The sequence below is a fragment of the Chiloscyllium punctatum genome, chromosome 9 (assembly GCF_047496795.1).
Source record: "Chiloscyllium punctatum isolate Juve2018m chromosome 9, sChiPun1.3, whole genome shotgun sequence".
NCBI lineage: Eukaryota > Metazoa > Chordata > Chondrichthyes > Orectolobiformes > Hemiscylliidae > Chiloscyllium > Chiloscyllium punctatum.
In genome coordinates this window covers 114,864,569-114,890,965 of record NC_092747.1, presented here as the reverse complement: position 1 = coordinate 114,890,965, position 26,397 = coordinate 114,864,569, and the positions used below count along the sequence as shown (strand labels likewise).

Here is a 26,397-nt window from a genome sequence, read left to right as displayed (position 1 = left end):
TAATTATATAAGTCCTGCCCTTAGATCGAATGACACTTGAACCTAACGCACATCAGCTTAATACAGGAAATCCTACTTTTATTTGTATAAGTCCTGCCCTTGTTTGTTTTACCCCACATTTATCCACATGAAACACCATCTACCACATCACCCTCAGAGACACTAGCTTGTAGAAAGTCATATTCCATACTGTGCAAACTTTACTTTTTTAAAATTAAATTGTTCAGACATGTCACGTTATCTCCGGATCGGATTGGACTTGAACCTAATGCACACAAGCTGAATACAGGAAATCCTGTAACCCGCTAGGTTTACTTCAGTTGGAGCAAGTTTTCGAGGTGGAGCGAAGGTTCTGTTTGCGTGATGTACATCTGTGTGACTCTACTGTAAGTGCTGGAGCTCATAGCGGGTCAGACAGCACCAATGGAGAGAGAGCGAGCAAGCTAACATTAAGAGTCTGCCTGACCCGCTCTGAGCTATAGCATTTGTTGTTTCCTGTTCAGTGACATACAGTTTGGGTTGGTGTTTTTCCCCGCCTGGTTCAGTGGCTTGGAGAATACACAAAGGCAGATATGTTCAACAGAACTCTCGACAGAGCATCAATAACCAAAGTGAAACATGGGAAAGTGTTTTTGTACATTTTCTGCCGCTGAGAGTTTGGATCGTTTCTCACCACCTCCCTGCGAAAAGACAGTGTGTAATGGCGATGTGTAAGAGCTGCGTCGATCTTGTTGTTCTGCTGTTATTCGGATGGAATCCTGGCTCAGAGGCTGCAGGTCTGTGGGGAAGGGGCGTGGGTGGAAGCTGGGGCTGGGAGCGATGACCAGGGTGATCGGGATAGACACAGCAAGATGTTTTATCTAATCTGATCTTTTTCTTTATGGACAATTAACGGTTCGTGTTTCTGGTTTATAAACAAAGGAGGGCAGCAAATTAGATTACATTAATGGCATTTTATAGATGGAATAAACCAAACCAATTGAGAATAGGTCTGTGGTTAAAGAAACTGGAAAAAATGCAGCAGTTTTACTTGGAAATTATATCTCCTCCTCACATCTATCGGAGTCTCTCGTCATCAAAAAGTGTAAAAGATACAGATTGACATGAGGAAGAATTTCTTAATTTTGAAGGGTGTGAACCTGTGGAATTCTCAACCACAGAAAGCTGTTGTGGCCTATTCACTAGATATATTCAAGAAGGAGCTGGAGGTGGTGAAAGGGATCAAAGGTGGGGTGGAGAGAAAGTAGTGGTAGGGTGCAGAAATTGCAGAGTGATTTGTGGTGCAGGCTGGAGGGTTAAATGGTACCTAGTTTCTGTGCTTCTTTACAAATTATTTTGTACGTCTTCATAAATTATTTTTACAAAAGAAACGAAGTGCCTGGGTAATAACTTTCTTTCTGCTGGTTGCCTGTGCATAATGCATTCACGGAAAATGTAATTTCTGCAATGGTTTGTACCAATTTAACAGAAACAAAAAAAACTTGTGCTGAACAAATCCACTAATATCTTTATGCTCCAGAAAGAATTAATTACCTTTGTGATTTCCTCTCTCGTGCTTTGTTTGTAAGCCTTTGAGAAAGCCAACAGGCTGCAAACAGTTTTTTTCCAATATATTTGAAATTTGCTCACTACTGTAGTCGAATATAAATAGGAGATGGATCAGTGTATTTCAAAAATATTTTCTGCAATTTGGTATTCATAGGTTCCACAAACAAGTAAATAAGTAATCACAGAACAGGAATTAATGCCAAATATCTGTAATTCTGGCATTCAGAGTAAAAAATGGAGTTGAATACTCTTGATTTGGAAAGCTTAATTGTGTTAAACCCACTTTTAACTGATCAAGTTGACCTGATTTGTTTTTAAAAATGGCTTTGCAGTAGGAGAGACGGGGCAGTGTTGGAGGGTTGCTTTTTGGATGGGAGGTCTGTGACTAGCCGTGTTCCACAGGGTTCGGTGCTGGGTCCACTGTTGTCCAATAACAAATGTCATTTATATCAACAATTTGGATGAGCGTTTAGGAGGGCATGGTTAGTACATTTGCAGATTACACCAAAGTTGGTCATATAGTCAACAGCGAAGAAGGTTATCTGAGATTACAAAGCAATCTTGATCAATTGGGCCAATGGGTTGAGGAATGGCAGATGGAGTTTAACTTGGATAAATGTGAGATATTGCATTTAGGTAAAACAAACAGGGGCAGGTTTTATAAAGTTAATGACAGCACCCTCTATAGTGTTGGTGAACAGAGAGACCCAGGATTCGGGTATGTAGTAAATTGAAGTATGCATCACCTGTAGACAAGTTAGTTAATAAGGTGTTTAGCACACTTGCTTTCATTGTTTAGACCTTTGAGTTTAGGGACTTGGGACATCATGTTGAGGTTGTACAGGATGTTGGTGAGCAACTTTTGGAGTACTATGTACAGTTCTGGTTCGCCCTGCTACAGGAAGGATATTATTAAATTGGAGAGGATTCCGAAAATATTCTGAGACTGGAGGGTTTGAGTTATAAGGTAGGGTGGGATTTTTTCACTGAAGTGTAGGCTTGAAGAGTGACATTAGAGAGGTTTATAAAATCATGAGGGGCATAGATAAGGTGAATAGCAAAGGTGAGGGAATTCAAATGTTGGGAGCATATTTTTAAGATGAGGGGAAAAAGATTTAACAGAGACCTGGGAGGCAGAGTTTTCACATAGAGGGGGGTTTATATATGGACTGAACTGCCAGTGGAAGTGGTAGATGCAGGTACAGGTATGGCATTTAAAAGACATTTGAACTGGTACATGAATTGGGCAGACAAATGGTCGAGTTTAGTTTGCGAAATTTGATTGGTGTGGATGAGTTGGACAGAAGGCTCTGTTTCTGTGGTGTATGACTCTAAAATAGTTTGAAAAATTCATAAAAGTAGTGGTGGTTTTGTGCTGCCTTATGGTGAATTTTCTGTTTGATGAACAACAAATTAATTTAAGAAACTCAAAAAAATCCATTTAAATGAGGAGCAGTTGATATCCTCTTGGCTGTTTTCATTCCATGGAAGGGTTCAGAACTTCCAAGTTACTATTGCCTGACTTAATCTGGTGTTGATGAAGATTAAAATCGCCCAAATACAAAAATGCTGGAAATTTGAAACAAAAATGGAACAAAGCCAGAAGTCATACAATACCAGATTAAAGTTCAATGTTTTTATTTGAAATCACAAACTTTCAGAGCACTGCTCCTTTATTTTCAAATAGACTGGGTAAGTCAGACAATGGTAACCTGAAAGATGATTTCAGAGTGTGTGGGGCACTTTTTTAGAGCAACATAATTTAGCGCCAACCAAGAAGCAAGCATTTTAGGTCAGGGAATATACAGTGTGACAGGATTTAATGAACTTAGAGTAAAGGAAGATTTTGGCAACAGCTTTCATAATATCATAGAATTTCACAGTTAATCTGAGGCTGAAATATGTGGCTAACAGAGTTAAGTAAAGAACTAGAAAATAGATTTTAAGTGAGAGGGAAAGATTTAAAAAGGACCTGAGGGGCAACCTTTTCACACATACACATGGAACAAGCTGCTGGAGAAAGTGGTAGAGGCAGGTACAAATACATTTTTCTTATGTCATAGTCCTAGAGATGGACAGCATGGAAACAGACCCTTTGGTCCAACCCATCTATGCCGACCAGATATCCCAACCCGATCTAGTCCCACCTGCCAGCACCCAGCCCATATCCCTCCAAACCCTTCCTATTCATATACCCATACAATTGCAACATTTAAGAGGCATTTGGATCAGCCTCCACCACATCCTCTGGTAGCTCATTCCATACACATACCACCCTCTGTGTGAAAATGTTGCCCCTTAGGTCTCTCTTATATCTTTCCCCTCTCACCCTAAACCAATGCCCTCTAGTTCTGGACTCCCTGACCCCAGGGTAAAGACTTTGTCTATTTATCCTATCCATGCCCCTCATAATTTTACAAACCTCTATAAGGTCACCCCTCAGCCTCCGACCCTCCAATGAAAACAGCCCAAGCCTGTTCAGCCTCTCCCTGTAGCTCAGATCCTCCAACCCTGGCAACATTTTGTAAATCTTTTCCGAACCCTTTCAAGTTTCACAACATCTTTCCGAAAGGAAGGAGACCAGAATTGCTCGCAATATTCCAACAGCGGCCTAGCCGATGTCCTGTACAGCCGCAACATGACCTCCCAACTCCTGTACTCAGTACTCTGACCAATAAAGGAAAGCATACCAAATGCCGTCTTCACTATCCTATCTAGCTGTGACTCCACTTTCAAGGAGCTATGAACCTGCACTCCAAGGTCTCTTTGTTCAACAACACTCCCTAGGACCTTTCCAGTAAGTGTATAAGTCCTGCTAAGATTTGCTTTCCCAAAATGCAGCACCTCGCACTTATCTGAATTAAACTCCATCCGCCACTTCTCAGCCCATTGGCCCATCTGGTCCTGATCCTGTTGTAATCTGAGGTAACCCTCTTTGCTGGCCACCACACCTCCAATTTTGGTGTCATCTGCAAACTTACTAACTGTCCCTCTTATGCTTGCATCCAAATCATTTATGTAAATGACAAAAAGTAGAGGGCCCAGCACCGATCTTTGTGGCACTCCACTGGTCAAAGGCCTCCAGTCTGAAAAATAACTCTCCACCACCACCCTCTGTCTTCTACCTTTCAGCCCGTTGTGTATCCAAATGGCTAGTTCTCCCTGTATTCCATGAGATCTTACCTTGCTAGTCAGTCTCCCATGGGGAACCTTGTCGAACGCCTTACTGAAGTCCATATAGATTACATCTACTGCTCTGACCTCATCAATCTTTGTTACTTCTTCAAAAATCTCAGTCAAGTTTATGAGACATGACTTCCCACGCACAAAGCCATGTTGACTATCCTGAATCAGTCCTTGCCTTTCCAAATACATGTACATCCTGTCCCTCAGGATTCCTTCCAACAACTTGCCCACCACCAAGGTCAAACTCACCGGTCTATAGTTCCCTGATTTTTATTGAAAATCTTTTTCACTTTTTAACAAAAAAATCCCATAAAAGTTATTAAAATCCAGAAGTACTGAAAAGTAGAAATAATATCGTACTATTACAGTACCGTTAACAATAAACTGCCTACTACTCTTCAAGATACAATCGTCTCATCTTTACTTAACCCAAATTGAAATAAACTCAAATTAAATTAAATTAAATAACATTAAATTAAATTATAATCCACTAAAATTAAACTACGTTACTTTACACTACTCCACTCACCGCACCTCCAAGAAACTCCCATCCGAGGGAGGAACAGTTATTATACCCATATTTACTAGGCCTCCCCCCGCCCCAGGGTTCCCGGACAGCCATAAAAGGCCCTCATGGCTATATAAAGGCCCTGATGAGTACTGCCGATATATCCATGTCTATGCAATTTAGAAATGGCTGCCATGTCTTATAAAATTGCTCTGTTCCATTGCGCGCCATGCTTGTCAGATAATCTTGAGGGACGTGCTCCATCACAAGTCTGCGCCACCCTGCAAGACCTGGAGGTTTTTCTAATATCCAATTCATTCGGATGTTCTTCCTCGCACCGTGTGTAAAAATGTTGAATAACCTCTTCCCATGCTCACCCAAAGATGCAGATTCAGTAGTCCCAAAAGAAGGGAAACTGGATCTTTCTTAACTTCAATTCCCAGGATCTTCTCCAGCTCATTCACTATGGCACCCCAGTATCTGCGAATCTTGTAGCAGGACCAAAAGCAATATGTAAGGATGCTTCTGCTGATTTTACAGTTGGGACATTGCAGGGATCCTTTCTCAAACTTTGCTAACCTCTCTTGTGCCATATGGGCCCTGTGAAGGATCTTCAATTGCATGGTTTGTGCTTCATTGCATATTGAAATTTTCTTTACATTCCTCTATATATCCTCCCATATTTCCGGTAAGATTTCTTCCCCTAACTCTTGATTCCAGATCTCATGGAGACTCTCCATATCTCTCAAGGCATTCCCTCTCTGGAGATGATATATCATAATAACTGAGAGAGTGCATCCACATCGGAGCTCTCTTCATTCTATATCCGACTTGTAGGGCTGGGCCAAGAGTATGGTCGTCTTCTGTATATAATCCCTAACGTGGAAGTATTGGAAAAGGTTCCTGTTAGGAATGATTTTTGACCTAACTGGTTGAAAGACATCAAGACCTCTGCCTTGAATAAATCTCCCACAGGAGACTCCCTTACTCTCCCAGGCTTTAAAGCCAGAGTCCATTGACCCCAGTCTAAATTCTGTGGATCCCACCAATAGGGTGAACAGCAAAGCTCTACGCAAATTGCTCTCCCTATTGTATTATCCTCCATGCTTTCACTGTATTTATGATAATTGGGCTCTCATAGTGCTCAACTATTAATATCTTCTTATCCACGAAGAGTAAGTTTATGAGGGGGCATCTCATCTGCGAGGTCTCAACATTAAGCAATATTGACTTCAAGTTATTACGCACCCATTCACTCTCATATGACAGCAGGGTGCCTTTTTGGTATCTCTTAGATCTGGGTGGTCCACCCCCTGCTCCCATATCCTGCAGAAGTTGCAGCTTAGTAAATTTAATTTGGGGGCACCTACAGCCCCAAATAAATGATCCAAGCCAACCAGCAAACCTCTGCAGTGTCTGTTTGGGTAATAATGTGGGAGCATCCTCATGGGATATAATAACAGAGGAAGAACATTCATTTTAATCAAGGCTGTACGGCCTAGCCATGTTTTGGGTAGTCCCTCCCACAGCTGCAAGCCCTGCTTTATTCTCTCAAACAACTGATCAAAGTTAGCTCTGTACAGCTGCCGGAAGGTCGGGGTAATAAAATTTCCCAGGTAGAGAAAACCTTTCTGTGACCATCTAAAAGGAAACTCCATTCCTTCCTCCAGCTTAAGTACTTCCATCAATCCCACGAGCATGACTTCCGACTTTGCAAAATTTATCCTGTATCCCAAAAAGCTGCTGAATAATTTAATTTTTTGTTTTAACCAGTGTATGGAATTTTTGGAGTTAGCCAACAACAAAAGGATGTCATCCACATAGAGGGTGATTTTGTGTTCCCCAACACCCACCTTTGGTGCCTCTTTTTATCGGGGTTCTTTCAGATGGCCTTCACCAACGGTTCAAGAACCAAGGTAAACAGCTGCAGCAACAGAGGTATCCCTGTTGGCTGCCTCTCCCCACATCAAAATTGCTGGACTTAACCCCAATCATAATAAGTGCCACCTTGGGGTCTCTATATAACATTGTCACCCACCTGGAGAAGGCCCCTCCTAGACCAAAGTCATGTAAATCAGCAAAGGGATGCGGCCAATCAAAAGCTTTTTCTGCATCCAGGGAGACCACCAAGCCCGGAATCGCTCTCTGCTGACATTTTTGGACTATGTTCAGTACCCGCCTGATATTATTGGAGGAGCTGCAGCCCTTGATAAAATCCGTCTGGTCCTCTTTTATAATAACGGGCAGCACTTTCTCCAACCTCAGAGCCAACCCCTTTGATAAAATTTTGAAATCCACATTCAACAACAAGATGGGTCTATACAATGCACAATCCTTGGGGCCTTTCCCTTGCTTTAAAATAAGGGAGATATTAGCCTCCCTAAGAGAGGGAGGAAGACAGTCCTGGCTATACAAATGACTACACATCTCCAGAAGTGGATCAGCTAATGTGTATGAACTCCTTGTAAAGTTCACTCGGGAACCTGTTTGGACCAGGTGCCTTGCCTCCTTGGAGCTTCCTCACAGCCTCTTGCACCTCCTGTACCATCAGAGGTGCATTTAAAAGGGAGGCCTGATCTGCATTTATATTGGAGAGGTCCAGGTTTTCAAAAAAGGATTCCATTCTCACTTCTCCATCCTCACAGCCCTCTGAACGGTATAACTCTGCATAGAGCTACCGAAATCTGGCATTGATCTTTTTCAGTTCACGAGTGACATTTCCAGTTCTCTCCCCAAGAGACACAATAGACTGTAGAACACTTTTCTTTCTAACCAGGTATCTGGCTTCTCCCCATATTCAAACAGCCTTTGCTTTACAAAGGAGACCCCTCTCTCCGCAACTTGTGTGAGCGCTGAGTCCAGAGCAGCCAAGAGAGCTGTGATCCGTTGCAATTTGACCACGGGTGGTTTGGTATAAAATGCCAACTCGGCTGCCTGCAGCCAGGCCTCAAGCATCCAGTGCTGCTCCCCTCTCTGCCTCCTTCCCATTGTCGAGTATGAAATAATCAGACCCCTTAAGAATGCTTTGGTGGACTTCCAGAGCACTGATGGATTACCAATTGATGCCCCAAAAAGCCCTGAACTCCCTTTGAATGTTATGTACAAAGTTATAAATCACACAACACCAGGTTATAGTCCAACAGGTTTAACTGGAAGCACTAGCTTTCGGAGTGCTGCTCCTTCATCAGGTGATTGTGGAGTGCACAATTATAAGACACAGAATTTATAGCAAAAGTTTACACTGTGATGTAACTGAAATTATACCTTAAGAAATACCTTGATTGTTTGTTAAATCTCTCATCTGTTAGAATAACCATGATAGTTTCACTTCTTTCATATGTAAATCACAAAACTTTTTTTAAAAGCTAGATTCTCAGGTTAACTGTAACAATTGGTGTCAGCGCAGATAAGATGTTGAGATGTTGAAGGTGTTAGTCCCCTGTCTATGCCATAATGTTTAGACTGATTCTAATGTGAAAAGTGAGTTAAGAGAATCTTACATGGATTCATGCAGTTTTTGAGCAAAGTATAATGTAACTCTGCAAGTACAAATTCACCCCACAATCAGCTCACTTTGCCTGGGGTATGGCACAGAGGCCAACACAGCAACCGTTTCAGACTGTGGCCATTTTGAATCGCTGCCACAATTACAACATTAAAAAGACATTAAGACAGGGACATGAACATTAAAGTTTTAAAGGGATATGCGCCAAATGCAGATAAATGAGACCAGTTTAGATTGAGATACCTGGTTGACATAAACCAGTTACACTGAAGGGTCTGTTTCCATGCTGTATGACTTTATGACTCTATCAAGTCAGAAATCACATGACACCAGGTTGTAGTCCTACTATAACTAATAACTACGACTAATAGTCAAACTAGCGCTTCATCTGATGAAGGGGCTATATAGCAAAAGCTTGTGATTTCAAATAAACCTGTTGAACTATAACTTGGTGTCATGCGATTTCTGACTTTGTCCACCCCATTCCAACACTGGCACCTCCACATCTCTGACTCAATGACAGTAGAGAAGCAATGGAAGGCAATGAAGAAAATATTTCATGATTCTCCAAGTTATTTCTAAAATGTCATTGAGAAAGAAGGTACAATAGATTCTCATGCTGGATAATAAAGAAAATGGTGGAAGGGACTTAGAACAATTACAATTGCCAGTGAAAAGATACTGGAAAAAGTATTAACCTAAGGAATGCAAACTCCCTTCCCAAATGACACTAGTGAACCACCAATCCACTTATTTCATATCACCAACACTGAGGCGAGCTTTCTTTAATTCCTCATTTTTTAAGTACGTGATTAAATTGTTGAACAAATTTAGTTTTATTAAATTAATGCAGTCAGAAGTTCCTAGGAGACCAAATAAAACTCTGTGTTCGCACAACACCTTGCACAATGAATTACTTTATCTTGCAGTAAAATCTCATATCTTAATATGGGAAATTTAATTTCCAAATGGAGATTAACTGATTTCCATAAACAGCAGCAATTTGACAATTGCTGAAGGAGTAGCACTTTGAAAGCTTGTGATCTCAAATAAACCTGTTGGACTCTAACTTGGTGTCATTTGACTTCTGACTTTGACCACCCCAGTCCAACAGCAGAACCTCCACATCAAAAACAGAACATACTGGAACTTAGATCTGGTAGCATCTGAGGGAGGAGAATGTTATGTTGTGAGTTTGATATGACTTGTCTACCTAAAATGATTCAACATCATGACCGTCTTAACTTAGGGGCATCCAAACATCCTGATATCTGGTGTAAAAATCAGTGGTAGGTTAGGTAACCAGTCAGGTTATGTTCTCAGTGTTTGCTCCTCCGTTCCACTGCCACTTCTCATTGTAGGGTTCCATATCAAAGCCAACGGTTTCACTGTTAATTGGACAAGCAATGGAATACTTGAAAGCAGGAGAGGGGTTTGCAGTGAAGTAGAGTTGGATGCTGTCAAAGCATTTGGTGAGTCTGATGCTGTACTTTGTGAGAATGTTGTGAAGGAGCAGCATGTAGAAGGACTCAAGGATTAATGTTTGGTTGGGGCAGACACGTTGGAGATTATGGTACCAGAGTGGGAAGGGAAGCTGCTTTTGGAAATTCTCTGTCTATCATTGGATAGATAGAAATAGTAGATACTAATAATGGATAGTGATGGTCAATCGTAATGTGATCAACCATATCAAAGATTGGAGACAGTCATAAAGAAACAGAAAGAATAGTGCACACCAGAATCTCAAATGAATCGGACATTATGCATAACTTTGATAAGGGGTGATATTGATAAATGGGTAGGAAGGTCAATCATGGAATTGCAGAAATTATGAACAGAAGTTTGTGAGCAGTCATTCTTGCCAATTTAAAGTCAACTCTCCTTTACCTGAGTCTGGGAAATATGGCGAGTTCAAAAACATTAGGCACAACCCTGAGGGGGAAGAAAGCCCAATTCTGCAAACCAAGATTTAACTGATAAGACAAGAAACTTGCTAGTGAGCAGCAAGAGGCTTAATTATGTACGTTAACATTATACTACCCTCATTATCTCTACCCTGTCTGAGTCTCACAAAGGCTCATGGTCTAGCACATTCACTGTTGCATGCAATACCTTCTGTCATTTGCTTTCCTACATCAATCCTATCAGATGACTCATCCTGCAAACGCTCTTTAATGCCTACTCACTCTGAACACCTCACCAGCATTAACAGCTGTTATAGTCACTCATTTCCCTCAATCCCCCACTCTCATTACAGTAGAGCATCCCACAATGGCAGAGAGGGCCGAGATGGGTGGTGGGGCACTTGACACCAATGTTTTCACCAACAGTTAATGTGGGGTATGGGTATTTGCACAAAAGCTTTACTAACAGGGGCTTGTAGTTCCTGGTGAAATGCTGTGTGGCCCAGGACTGTCCCACAGGAGTCACCACTCCACATTCGCTATTGCTACCTCAGAGCTAATGAGGAGATTGTTCATCCAGTTATCACCCATGGTTTGAGGAACCCTGACCTCAGGTATTCTACAACTAATCACCCCAATACATATTGGGTAAATGCAATGTTGGTTGTAAATGTCAATTATCAGGTTCACTAATGTCCTTTTGGGAATTAACCTACTCTGGCTTCCTTGTCACTCCAAGTTCAGGATAATTAGCAGTTGGCTGTTGTTGTGGACAAGGCTAGACCACTCAAAACATTCTTAAGCAGGCAACCCTGACCATAGCTTTGCAATTTGTTTAGGTAAGTGTCTGGTGAAAGTTACCTGGAGTAAGTTAGTGAGGTTGACCACCAGGTTTAAAACAGACAGAAATTTATTCACAAAAATTCAAAATTAAACACAAAGAACAGAATAAAGAGCCCCTACAGAACTCAGTCTATTCAAACTAGACATAATTATGTTGTTCCAAATATACACAGCAGTCCCAATATGCAAACCCCCTTTAAAACAACAGTGAAAATGGAACAAATGCTTTCAGATTGAAGTTAGAATGGCAGAAAGGAGAGGGTTTCGCAGCATGTTTCCACACAGCTGAACTCCTAACTAGTTCTGGACTGAACTGCTCAGCTAGAGAGCTGACCACTTCCCTTTCATTATACAGGTCACTTCTAAAACATGACAACTTTGGCCTGAAGTCTCATATGTTTACATATATACAAAAAGGCCTCTCAATACCCTTTAGTCTCTGTACCAAACCAGTCTAATCGGAACTGGGAGCTGAAAAAAAATCAAGAACACAGTTTCCTTGAGAAAAAGAACAGCTTTGAGGAAAAAAGGGGCCAGCTTTGTGACACCACCCCCCCCCCCCTTTAAAAAATGAACCATCAATATTAAAAGATGACTTTATTTTTAAAACCCTTCAAAAACAAACTGATTCATAGTCTAAAACACACATGTACACTATACTATTATAAACATGCAAAACCACATATGAATTCAGGCCGTGGCACACCCGCCACCAAAAGCCTCCGTATCTCATTCGAATCTCAATAATGCATCAGCAATCACGTTTTCACGACCTGCCACATGCACAATTGTCAAATTGAATGGCTGCAATTACAAACTTAATCTAAACAGTCTGGCATTTTTGTCCTTAAATTTTTCCACAAATGTCGTTGGGTTGTGATCAGTGTATACGATTGTCTCAGATGCATTGCTGGTAATACAAACACTGAAATGTTGCAATGCCAACGCCGAGCTTAAGGTCTGTTTCTCCACTGTTGAATATTTCTGTTGATGAACATTCAACTTCTAGGAAAAATACCCAATGGATCTTTCTACTTCCCCGTCATTCTCCTGCAGGAGCACCACACCCACACCCACATCACTGGCATCAGCAGCCACCTTGAAAGTCTTTGTGTAATCTGGTGTGGATAATACTGGGGCAGTGGTTAACACAATGTTTAGGCTGTCAAATGCCTTTTGACAGTCCGCTATCCACTGAAACTTCTCACCCTTTTCTTAGCAATTCGGTGAGTGGAGCAGCCACACTGCTGAAGTTTGGCATAAACTTTTGGTTAAATCCACTCAACCCCAGGAACCGTAGTACTGCTTTTTTCATCAGTGGTGTGGGAAAACTCCCAATTACTTTCGCTTTTGCATCTCGTGGGGTCATTTGTTCAGATCCAATAACATGGCCCAACAACATGATGTGGGCTTTGGCAAGTTCACTTTTAGCAAGGTTTACCACCAAGCCTGCCTTCCGAAGTCGAATGAACAAGTCTGATAAATGCTGTAAATTTTCCTTCCATGAGTGACTAAAAATCACCACATCATCAATGTACACTGCACAATTATTAGTCAGTCTCTGAAATGTGGCTGGAGTGCTTCTCATACCAAATGGCATGACTTTGAACTGATATGCTCCATTTGGCATTGCAAAAGCCAAAATTGCCTTTGCTCTCTCTGACAGAGGTACTTGCCAGTAGCCTCTGAGCAAGTCCAACTTAGAAATGTAAGCTGCTTGTCCCAATTTTTTTAACACAGTCCTCCAACCATGGAATTGGATTTGCATCAGTCTTTGTAACAGCATTGACTTTGCAATAATCCACACGTAACCGTTGAATACCATCTGGCTTTGGCACCATGACAATAGGTGAACTCTACTCACTAATTTACTTTGATTATGCCGTTTTGGAGGATGTGCTATAGGTACTTCTGAACCTGTGCCAACTTTAGAGGGTTGTGCCTATAAGGATGTTGCTTAATCGGAACAGTATCTCCTATATCTACATCATGCACAATTAGGTTAGTACTTCTCAGTTTATTTCTGGGTATCCCCCCATGTGATTGTAATAACTCTTTCAAATCATTTTGATTTTCTGATGGAAGGCTAACTCAATAATTTATCCCAAGTTTTGACAACTTCCTCATTGTCCAATCTGATATCAGGAATGTCCAAGTCAGAATCCTGTGAACCTGGTTCTTCCTTCTGTGCTGTAATCATTAACACCTTCTCCTCTTGCTTTCCTTCCCTGTCAAAATACCTTTTGAGCATAGTCACATGACACACTGTGAGATTTCTTCCTGTCTGGAGTCTTTATCGAGTAGTTCACCTCACTCAATTTCTTCTCAATTTGATAAGGTCCACTAAACCTTGCTTTAAAGGCTCACCTCTGACTGGAAGTAACACTACTACCTTATTCCCAATTGCAAAATTACGAATTTGTGAGTTCCTATCCGCTTTCTGTTTCATTGTATGCTGTGGTATTTTTACATGCTGTCCGGCCAACTCTCCAGCTCTATTTAATTGTTCTGTAAAATTTGACACGTAGTCCAAATGGGTGGTCTCTGAATTCTGACTTATTCATTTCTCCTTAATCAATTTTAATAGCCCTCTTACCTCATGCCCAAAAATTAATTCAAATGGACTGAATTTGGTCGATTCATTCGGTGCATGCCTGATTGCAAAAAGTACAAATGAAACACCCTTATCCCAGTCATCTGAATAATCCTGACCGTAAACTCTCAACATGGTCTTTAGGGTTTGATGTCATCTCCTGCGATTCAGCATGGTATGCAGTAGATTTGAATTGTTTTGTTCCCAAGTTGTCTATAATCTCCTTCAATAGTTTGGATGTGAAGTTTGATCCTTGATCTGACTGTATCTCTATTGGTAGTCCATATCTGATAAAACATTTAAATTATTCTTCCACAACCCTTTTAGCTGTGGTGTTGCGTAATGGGGTTGCCTCTGGAAACCTTGTCAATAATCTATTATTGTTAATAAATACTTATTCCAGCTTTTTCTTTGAGGTAGGGGATCTACACAATCAGTTAAGACTCATGTGAAAGGTTCCTCAAATGTTGGAATAGGTATTAAAGATGCAGGTTTTATTACTGCCTGTAGTTTTCCAATTAGCTGACACATATGACATGTCTGGTAAAATTCAACTATACCCTTACGCAATCCAGGTCAGTAAAAATGTCTTTGTATTTTAGCCTGTGTTTTCCTCACCCCTAAATTACCTCCAAGTGGTAGCTCACACACCACTTGCAGAGCCTTCTTTCTATACACGACTGGCAAAATAATCTGATGAATCTCTGTCCATTTCTCATCTGCTTGAATGTGTGATGGTCTCCACTTCCTCATTAAAACATCATTTGTTAAGTAATAACACACAGGACTGCATTCATTTTCCTCTGTAAATTCCTTTTGATACAACTGTTTTAAGTTCTCATTTTTCCGCTGCAATTCAATAAGCTTAACAGAACTAAAGCATGTTTACCTATTTGCTCCTGCTCTGTTCCACTTATCTGATCAAAAGGATAAAGCTATATCAGCTTCCTCAGCTGTGCCTTTTGATCTCTCCTGCTTCAACTTGTGCCTCTGTGATCTTGTGATCTCACAATCCTGGGAAAATTCCTGGATAAGCATTCTTCATTTCTTCAGTTGCCTGTGTCTCCACGGCTTTTCAACTAGAGTAAGCAGCACGGCTACTGGTGAATCAGCTATATCATTTGCAAGAACAAATTATATTCCTGGAGCTGAGAGTTTGATTAGTAATCCTACCACAAATTCTCCAATCTTCTTTGGACTCTCTTGCCTCACTTTACATAATTGAGCACTTTTTGTCTCACCATGAATTCTGTTACCAGTACCTTTTCTGGCAATAATCCCTCAGGAGTACATATCTCCTCATCCTTCAGCATCACAAACTGAGAGGATCCTATGTCCCTTAATGTTGTTAACGTCTTTACCTGCTACTACTGGCCTATGTGAATAAACTTTACCCTTGCATGTATATTTTTAAGCAGATCTGGCACTTCCTCCTTAATCAACATCTGATCATCTTGTACACTCTGAGGCAGTTGTCTAACTTCCCTTGTGCTTTTTGTTACTATTCCAACAAAACTCCCAGGCTTGTCCGGTTTTCCAACATCTGGCTTGCTCCCAGTTTGCAGTCTGGCTTTCTCCAACACTGTGATTTTGTGTGGCCCACTTTATTACAATGAAAACACCAGAGCTTTTTAACTTCTTTGTCCACCTCAAGGATTTCTCTTTTACCCTGCGGTAAATTATCCTTATGATTTTTACTGAGATATATCTTTCCCTTCCCATGTGAAGATTTCTCTTTGCCCCAGTTTCTATCCCTCATGGACAGAAATTGATTCTGGAAGCCAAACCGTGTTTTATGGACTAGCTCATAATCATCAGCCACTTCAGCTGCTAACCTTGTTGTTTTAACTCTTTGCTCTTCCACATGAGTTCGCACTATTTCCTCACTCAGTTTACCTTCAGGTTTTATCTCCAGCCTTTATTACGCTCTGGTTAGGCCCCATTTGGAGTACTGTGTCCAGTTTTGATCCCCACACCTCAGGAAGGACATACTGGCACTGGAGCGTGTCCAGCGGAGATTCACACGGATGATCCCTGGAATGGTAGGTCTAACATACGAGGAACGGCTGAGGATCCTGGGATTGTATTCATTGGAGTTTAGAAGATTAAGGGGAGATCTAATGGAAACTTAAAAGATAATACATGGCTTGGAAAGGTTGGACACTAGGAAATTGTTTCCGTTAGGCGAGGAGACTAGGACCCGTGGACACAGCCTTAGAATTGGAGAGGGTCAATTCAGAACAGAAATGCGGAGACATTTCTTCAGCCAGAGAGTGGTGGGCCTGTGGAATTCATTGCCACAGAGTGCAGTGGAGGCCGGGACGCTAAATGTCTTCAAGGCAGAGACTGACAAATTCTTGATGTCACAAGGAATTAAGGGCTACGGGGAGAATGCTGCTAAGTGGAATTGAAATGCCTATCAGCCATGATTGAATGGCGAAGTGGACTCGATGGGCCAAGTGGCCTTACTTCCACTCCTATGTCTTATGGTCTTTTACGCTGACTTTCATTTTGAGGTATCAATTTCTGAAGTTCAAACACTCTCTTTTTCCTTCTCTTCTGCCTTTAGTAATAACTCAAACTGTTCTGCTGCCATTTCCTTATCTCTTGCTTCTAACTCAAGCTGCTCCATTTGTAATTGAATTCTGCCACCTCTACAGATTCTGATGTTTCTCCTGCAAGTTTAAATGCTGAACTACTGCTAGAATGATCTCTCCTTTCCTCACAGAAGCAGGCAGATCCAATTCCACTTGGTCTGCTAATTCCTGCAGCTTGGTCTTATTCACTTTTTGCAAAGTCACCACATCTACTTCCAGAAAACCTTTGGTGACTGAAAGAGCTATTACTATCCCAAGCTTTGTCTACCCAACCAAACCAACACCCAAAACAAAGACACTAGCACCGATCACTAGCTGTTTAAAATCCCACAAAGAGCCCCCAGTCTGTTACAGGCTAGGCCAGACTACTCAAAACATTACTGGATTAGTGGTGCTGGAAGAGCACAGCAGTTCAGGCAGCATCCAACGAGCAGCGAAATCGACATTTCGGGCAAAAGCCCTTCATCAGGAATAAAGGCAGTGAGCCTGAAGCATGGGGTCCTCTAGCTTATCTCTCCATGCTTCAGGCTTACTGCCTTTATTCCTGATGAAGGGCTTTTGCCCAAAACGTCGATTTCGCTGCTCGTTGGATGCTGCCTGAACTGCTGTGCTCTTCCAGCACCACTAATCCAGTATTTGGTTTTCAGCATCTGCAGTCATTGTTTTTACCTTACTCAAAACATTCTTAAGCAGGCAACCCAAACCATAACTTTGCAAATTGTTTCGGTAAGTGTACGATGAAAATTACCTGAAGTAAGTTAGCTCGGTTGACTAGCAGGTTTTAAAACAAACAGAAGTTTATTCACAAAATTACACAATGAAACACAAAGAACAGAATAAAAAACCTCTACAGAACTCAGTCTATCCAAAATGGACTTAATTATGCTGTCTTGAATACACTCAACTAGGAGGAACGTCTCTACTCAGGTGATGACCCTGGAAAATTCACTATCACAATGGGACAATATAGTTAAGAAATAAATAGCTTTTTAGACACTGACAATGTCAAGGGTAGAGGAACAGAGCAGAAGTACAACCTGCACATTGATTTGGATGAAGGAATCAACAGCTAGATTTGCTGATGACTTCAAGATAGCTAGCAAAGTAAATTGTTCGGGGAAGGTAGCCTGTCTGCACAGCGATATAGATAAAGTGAATTGCCAAACAAATAAGTACATGGAGTACAAAGTGGGAAAAATGTGAACCTGTCCACTTTAGCAAGAAGAATAGAAAAGCGGTATACTGTTTAAATAGAAAGAGATCGTAGAAAAAGCAGGGGATTCTGGGTGCCCTGGTGCTATGAAATTACAAGGTACTGTGCAGATGAAACAAGTCATTAAAGACAAATTGGACAATGTCATTTATCGCAAGCAGAATGGACCATATAAAGTACAGACATTTTTACTGCAGTTGTGCAGGCCTTGGTCAGACCACACCTAAGATGTGAAGTTCCGTTTCGGTCCCCTAATTTGAAAAATTATAATTGTGTTAGTACTTCAGAGACAGTCTATTCCTGGGCTAAAAGGGTTATCTAGAAAAATATTGTAAAAGTTGGGACAATACCTATTAGAGTTTGGACAATCAAGAGGTGATTGTAATGAAACAAGATCATGAAAGGACTTGATTCAGCAAATACAAGTAAGATGGCTCCTTTGTGGCCGACTCCAGAAGCAGGAGAGCTGGAGATTAAAATAGTTTTCAGAGGATCGCTTGCCTGTAAAGTCTGCTTTATACTAAATGATATATGCTAAAATTTAATTCACAGCAGGATCAGATAGAATTTGAATAGACAAAGGAGTAGAGAGTTGTGAAGTGTAGACAGGAAGTTCGAATCAAGACCACAATCAGCTTATTAGCTTATTGATTGGTCGAGTAGCATCTGAAGATCAAATAGCCTATTGCTGCTCATGACCCATTTTTCATTGAAATGTCCCACATCTGTCAATTAGGAGAAAGACAAGCCTGATCAGATCATGCTGCCGTGCATAGTTATGTTTGGGCCTTAAGGCATCACCTCAATACCTGTAAAAGGCTCACTACCTCAAACTACCCTGGAAAAGTATCTCAAGCAACTCTCCTCCCTGCTTACAAAGGATGCTATCTATTACCCTAATGTAACAATCCCCTAAAGCTGCCATTTGACTTTTTGCTTCCTTCTCTTGAATGGCCTCCTCCTGTACCACGGTGCCATGTCAGCTGGCTCATTCTCCTTTCAACTCTGTTCCTCATCCACACAGGGAGCAAGTACATTGTACCTGTTGGGCAAGTTAAAGAGCTGAGGCTTCCCTGTTCCTGAATACAGGATCTCTCTACCTGCCTCATTTGCTTTCACACACTGCTGTCCCTGCCCACTGACTGAATTTGAGGTACTTAATCTACCAGGTGTGACCGCCTCCTGAAACAAAGCATCCACTGAACTCCGGCTCTGCTGGATGTGCCACAGAGTCTGAAGCTCGGGCTCCAGCTTATCAACTTTGAGACAAAGTTCCTTCAGCAACACATGCTTGCTGCAGATGTGGTAACTGCAACTCACAACACGATCTGCCAGCTTCCACATCATACAGCTACAGCACATCATCTGCCCAGCCATCTCTACCATCTCGACCTAGTTAATTTGGTGTAGTAGTTAATTAATCCCTCATTAGTTAATTAATTCATTAATTAGTTTTTCAGCGTTTTTATTTCAAATTTAGAAGAGATTTCTTACCAGCCAATCAGAACACAGCTTTCCTGAGACTCACATTTTCTGTTTGGCTTCAGTTACTCTGTGTGCTCCTCCCTCTAACTCCGCTCTCCTGAGGTAAATTAGTTTTTATACTCACCGCTCCGTGTAGTCCTTTCTCTATTCCTCTCAATTTGTTGGGCAAGGAACTCTTCCAGAACAATAAACTTGGAAATATTCTCCACATCATATCCCAACATGATAGTTTTTTTTTGAAGACTCCACATTCAATGCATTCTTCACTGTACTATTAGGCATAGATTCTCCATGAGGCATCAGCCTGTTGCCTTTTTCTGCGTTGGAATGGGAGTCAGAAAGAAGAATAGCAGAGCAAAGAGGGATTTCTGGTCACAAACTGGACAGTTAGTTCAGTGACCTCCACTCATATATATTTTCCAGGTGAATGCATTGCCTGAACATGAGGGCACAGGTCACACATCAAATATTCAGGCTAGCTCAGCCGACATGATAATCAGGAGGAAGGTGACAGTCTATCAGTATCTGGGAATTAGATTAGATTACATTACATTACAGTGTGGAAACAGGCCCTTCGGCCCAACAAGCCCACCCCGACCCGCCGAAGCGCAACCCACCCATACCCCTAACCTAACACTACGGGCAATTTAGTATGGCCAATTCACCTGACCCAGCACATCTTTGGACTGTGGGAGGAAACCGGAGCACCCGGAGGAAACCCACGCAGACACGGGGAGAACGTGCAAACTCCACACAGTCAGTTGCCTGACGCGGGAATTGAACCCGGGTCTCTGGCGCTGTGAGGCAGCAGTGCTAACCACTATGCCACCGTGCCGCCCACTAATTCTTGTTCGGAAAGCAGGGTCCAGTGGTACCAAATGGAAATGCATTGGGAAGAAAACTAAATGTTTTGGGAAGGGGGTTTTAGAGTTCCATGGGAAGGAAAGGGGAAGCAAAGCTCAAATGTTCCAAGTAGAACCCAGATTCATACTGCTTCTACTCCTGGCCCCAATAAATGTTTTCAAAATGTCTCTTCGGGCCCCCTGTGTTGTTCATAATCATTAGCAGCTATGAAGTGTGAATGCCATCCTGACTCAGACCACAATTAACATTACAGCACGGGATTGATGGCATCATCAAAGAGGATTACAATGAGTTCATACCAGTGCCTGGGTCACCTGCTCAGTCGTGTGGGCTACAGTCAATTTCAATCCAATACAGCAGAAAGCAGGAAAGGGGATATTTTAGTTGCCTTTCATCCAGCCTTGCACCAAGATGTTGGGTTAAAAATCCTCTTTCTCCCATTGATTTGCCACTATTCATTAATCAAACTTTTCTTTTTCAGATCCAATAAAAGTGAACGGTCACCAGATTTTGAGATCTGTCGGTGATGATGCCCTGCTGCCGTGTACAATTAACACTGAACAAACTGTCTCACAATTCATGTGGCGACACAAGCGTGGTCAACAACAATGGACCTTTTTCGCAGCAGGTTTCAAAAATGGAAAGGATGAAAAACTTAACGATATATTTGACGGCAGAATGACCTACGTTGGCCAAAGTTCCAAAAATGCGTCGATGTATTTGAGAAATATTACCCTAAGTGATGAGGGGATATACAGCTGTATTTTCACTTTATCCCGTAATGGGCCTGTTGAAGAGGACATACGGCTAATCGTAAGAGGTGTAGAACCTTTCCATTTTAATGTCTGACTTTTAATATCACTTTTAATGTTGCACGCTTGCCTCCAAGTCAAAGCCCAGGCTGGAACACAATCTTGACACTACAGTGTAGCACTGATAAATGTACATGACAGGTGTTGTCTTTCAAAAGCATGTTGAGATTGTCCTGGGTGGGTGTAAGATATTTCATGTCACTGTCTCAAAGCAGAATGCAGGAGTTCTCTCTGGTTTCAAGCAACATCACACAAAAATTCTGGTCATTATCACAATGCTGTTTAGAAGACTTTACTGTCTACTAAATAGTTACTGCATTTCAGATATTAAAATGATTCCCATGCTAAAATATTAATTTGGTGTCAATTGGATCTAAAAGTTTTAAATTGGAGGAAGGCTAATTTTGACGGTATTAGACAAGAACTTTCAAAAGCAGATGTTCTCAGGTAAAGGGACAGTGGAAAAATGGGAAGCCCTTCAAAAATGAGATGACGAGAGTTCAGAGACAGTATATTCCTGCTCGGCTGAAAGGAAAGGCTGGTAGAAGTCGGGAATACTGGATGACTAGAAAAATTGAGGTTTTGGTTAAGAAAAAAGAAGGAAGCATATGACAGGCATAGACAGGAACGATTGAGTGAATTCTGACGGTATAAAGGCAGTAGGAGTATATTTAGGGGGAAATTGTTCTTTATACAGATGAGCTGAATGACTTCGTGTTATGCAGTTATCATTGGATTATTCACGGTCACTTCCAACACAGTGTTGTCATATGTAATCTTTATTTAGTTGTTCCTTTACAATTCACTTCCTGAATTTACTTTTTTCCTAAAATAACTAAAATTCTTTTCTGCAATTTTCTAAGAGGATTAATTCACTCCCTCTCACTTGATCTTGAAAGTGTTAAAATGTAAACTGCTGTCCTGATACCCAGGATGCTATTCATTAAAACACACTAATACAATTACATGGTGAGTTTCTCCAGCAGAAGTTGAAGATCCCATTAGTCCATGCTGTACAGAACTGTCCATAAGCAGAGAGGTCTTGCAGTTTATTTGTATTATACAAAAGAGGTTTCCGTTGTCATCTCAGTCTTTTTTCACCATTTCTTTCTGTGGTTTCCTCAAGGTAAGTAATAAAATTCTTTCATCTTTCATTTGAATAAACATCTTTCATTTGGAGATGCTGGTGTTGGACTGGGGTATACAAAGTGAAAAATCACACAACACCAGGTTATAGACCAACAGGTTTAATTGGAAGCACACTAGCTTTCAGAGCGTCGCTCCTTCATCAGGTGATAGTGGAGGGACACAATTCTAAGGCACAGAATTTATAGCAAAAATTTACAGTGTGATGTAACTGAAATTATACATTGAAAAATACCTTGATTGTCTGTTGAGTCTTTCGTCTGTTCAAATACAATGATAGTTTCACTTCTTTCATGTGTAAATCACAAAACCTTTTTTTAAAAGTTACATTCTCAGGTTAGCTGTAACAATGGGCATTAGCTCGACAATAAGTTGAAGGTGTTAGCCCCCTGTGTTCTCTGTCTGTGCCATGATGTTTAGATTGATTCTAATCTAAAAAGTGAGAAAACAGAGTTTTACATGAATTCATGCAATTTTTGAGCAAACTACAATGTAACTCTGCAAGTACAAATTCGCCCCACAAAATATATGTGTGCATGTGGATCTTTGTCTGTGTGTGCGTATCTGGGGGTGGGGGATTGTGAGTGTCTGTGAGAGAGAGTGTATATGTGTGTGCATGAGTGTAGAGTGGTCTAAGTCTCTGAGGGTGTGTGTGTAGTGCAATGGTGGTCACCTGTAATGTGACATGAACCCAAGGTCCCGGTTGAGGCCCTCCCTATGGGTACCGAACTTAGCTATCAGCCTCTGCTCGGCCATTTTTCTCCTTTTCTGTACTGACTGTCCCGAAGTCCACCTTGGAGGATGGTCACCCGAAGGTTCGAGGGCTGAATGTCCTGGACCACTGAAGTGTTCCCCAACTGGGAGGGAACCCTCCTGTCTGTTGATTGTTGTGCGGTGCCCATTCATCCGTTGTCGTAGCCTTTGCTCGGTTTCCCCAATGTACCATGCCTCCGGGCATCCTTGCCTGCAATGTATAAGATAGATAAGTTGGCTGAGTCACATGAGTACCTGCCACATACATGGTGGGAGGTGTCCCCACGCATAATGGTGGTATCCATGTTCACACTCTGACACATCTTGCAGCGCCTACCGTGACAGGGTGGTATGGAGTTGTCCTGAGAGCCGGGCAGGTTGCTATGAACAATGATCTGTTTGAGGTTTGGCAGTTGGTTAAAAGCAAGCAGTGGAGGTGTGGGGAAGGTCTTGGGGAGGTGCTCATGCTCATTGATAATGTGTTGCAGGTCACGAAGAACATGGCGTAGTTTTTCAGCTCCTGGGAAGTACTGAACAATGAAGGGTATCCTGTTGGTTGCAGCCCGTGTCTGTCTCCTGAGGAGGTCATTATGGTTCTTGCTGTGGCACATCGGAACTGGCAGTCGATGATTTGGGCATTGTACCGTGTTCTTGTGAGGGCATCCCTGAGTACGTTCAGGTGCCCATCCCGTTCCTCCTCACCTGAGCAAATCCAGTGTTCACGTTGGGCTTGTCCATAGGGGATGGCTGTTTTAATATGTTTTGGGTGGAAGCTGGAGAAGTGTCGCATTGTGAGGTTGTCTATGGGTTTGCGGTAGAGTGTGGTGCTGAGGTGTCCACCCTTGATGGAGATGCATGTGTCCAAGAATGAGACAGATAGTCGAGAGTAGTCCATGGTGAGGTTGAGGGTGGGTGAAGTGTTCCCAGTTTCATTTGACTGAGAGGATGGACTGCAAAACTTAGGTGTCATTGTGATGTCTAATTTGAACTAGGTTCAGTGTTTGATGTTGGTTAATCATTCAGAAAGGATCATAACATCTGAATGTTCTAAACTACACTTCTGTGTCTCAATTTAGCTCCTCCAACTGTTACCATCCAAACACATCCAGACTTTTCTCTGACTGACTGCAGGAAACGCCTCATTGTCATCTGTACAGCAGCAAATGCAAAACCAGCCGCCGGTATCACTTGGAAAGCCCCTTTTGATGTACGTACCAATGAAAGTATTGGGCCTCCTGCTGCAAATGGGACTGTGACTGTCTCTAACTGGTTTCAACTGTGTCCGAATAAATCGCTTCATGGGCGGAAGATTGTCTGTGTTGTGGAACATCCAACCCTCAATGCTTCAAAACACGTTTCTTCTCAGCTGACTATTGACTGTAATTACAATTCTATCCTATTTTTCATTATATTTGTGTTAATCTTTGTAGTAAATACACAATGAGGTGCAAGAGTGAAATAGAATTTGTTATGGCTCCATTTTAGCTGTACAAGTGTGGGGCTATTAAAAAAGCAGAAGCCACTTCTTTTACTCCTTCCTGTTGTGCCTCCACATTCATCTTTTTCAAACAGGCAAGCAGGACACCCAGAGGAAGGAATCAGCAATCTGTTTGAAATATACAGCCTAGATTTGACAATGTTGTCAGAACCTGTTCTGCTGTATTAACTGGGGCTTGAATGAGAAGGTAGCTATGACAAATTTACTGTGAAGTGAAATCCTCAGTGAATTGAATCCTGAAATAGAAAAATACGTTTTAAGCTTATATTGTAAAAGGACAGGCATGAGCATTTTGGTGTTTTTACAAGCATATGACAAAATTCCAACATACTGCCCCCCTCTTGATGTCAAATTTCCTTCACATCTAACTGCCAGACTCCATCACCATGTGTACATTAAACTACTGTCCTGCCAGTTACAAGATGCATTGCAGAAATTCACCAAAGATACTCCGTCAGCACCTTCCAAACCCGTTACTACTTCCACATAGAAATTTAAGGGCAGGAAAATACATGGGAACACTACGTCCTTCAAGTTCCCCTCCAAGTCACTCACCATCTTGATTTGGAAATATATTGCAATCCCTTCACTGTCACTGGGTCAAAATCCTGGAATTCCCTCCGTACCAGTATTGTGGGTCAACTCATAGCAGGTGGACTGCAGCGGTTCAAGAAGGCAGCTCACCACTACCTTCTCAAGGGCAACTAGGGACAGGCAATAAATGCTGGCAAGTCAGCGACGCCTGCATCCCACAAACGAGTAAAGAGAAAAAAATGGTTTGTGCTGTTCCTGAATGTCTACCAGCTCCACTGTATTACAGACATCTGTAGTGTTTAATTTTGCTGAGGCTCTGTCGTTAAGCTCAGCAGTGCCTCTTGATCTCTGGCCTTGTTAGGTCCATGTGCTACTCTGCACACTTCCCGCCTATCCATTAACATCAGGGCCATAGAACAATGTGACTCATTATGTAATTCTGTATTCTTTATTGAGAAACTTCCCACCCATTAAATAGTCTTACACCCCTTACACAAAAGTTACCCAAATCATAACCCTGAGTAAAAAATACTCATGTCCTTTTTAATTGTTTTGCCAATTACCTGATAGATGTACCCTCTTCAGTTCCCCTGCCAGAGGAAACATTCCTTCCAATTGACCCAATTTAAATCTCCTCCAATTATTTTTAACATTCCTTTTACATCTGCCCTTTGTTACAATCTCCATAGAGACCTACAACTTGTAAAAGGATATTGGAATTCAAGTTGATAGGTTAAGAAAAAGACACTACTTTACATTTTTGAACCTATATACTGCAAAACAACATCTTTTTGAAAGCAACTTACAATTTAAATTCCTGAGAGGAATATTCCTGTTTTGTACTTATAACTCATCAGGTTCTCCATGGAATTACAGTCCCTTCAGCAGAATCCACATTTATTCTCAGATTCCAAAGAATTTCCATATCTCCCTTTTGCCGAATAATAACTTTGAGGAACCATATCCTGGGACTTCCTACAGTTACTGTTGAGTTTTTTTCAATCATCAACAAAATTAATACTTTTTCTAAGAACTATTCCTACCCTGATCATGCTAGAATACATCTCTTAGAGTTTCTGCAATGGTGCAGTAAGTTTAACTCAAGACCATCTCCCGCACTAGATCATTACATGGGCAGAGTATTTCCTGTGTTGTGAAATATCCAACCCTTAATGTTTCAAAATAAATTTCTTATAAGCCAAATGCTTGCTCTAATTACACCTCTCCATGACTGTAGCTTTTGGCTGTGTGGGTCTCACACTACCTCTACTGACAGCAGGGGCGAAGGCCACATTGTTCACTTATTATGTAGTTAACTAGCCTTTTCTTAAAGGCAATCTGTGATGAGAGTTAGGTTCAAAACGAGATGAGTGGAAACTACTTTTCTCAGTGTTGAGAATCTGTGGAA

General features: G+C 41.5%; 1 protein-coding gene across 4 annotated transcripts in view; it reads left to right on the top strand.

The window, feature by feature from the left end:
- The first annotated feature begins 320 nt into the window (after positions 1-320).
- Positions 321-26,397, top strand: part of LOC140481633 (nectin-3-like) — a 36,611-nt gene continuing 10,534 nt past the window's right edge. For all 4 annotated transcript variants that reach the window (XR_011961570.1, XM_072578141.1, XM_072578142.1 and 1 more), the window contains exons 1-3: positions 321-776; positions 20,728-21,066; positions 24,034-24,336. Coding sequence is in view for 3 of the 4 variants with exons in the window: in XM_072578141.1 (XP_072434242.1) it covers positions 701-776; positions 20,728-21,066; positions 24,034-24,336 (718 nt within the window). In the remaining variant the exon portion in view is untranslated. The remainder of the gene's footprint in view (positions 777-20,727; positions 21,067-24,033; positions 24,337-26,397) is intronic.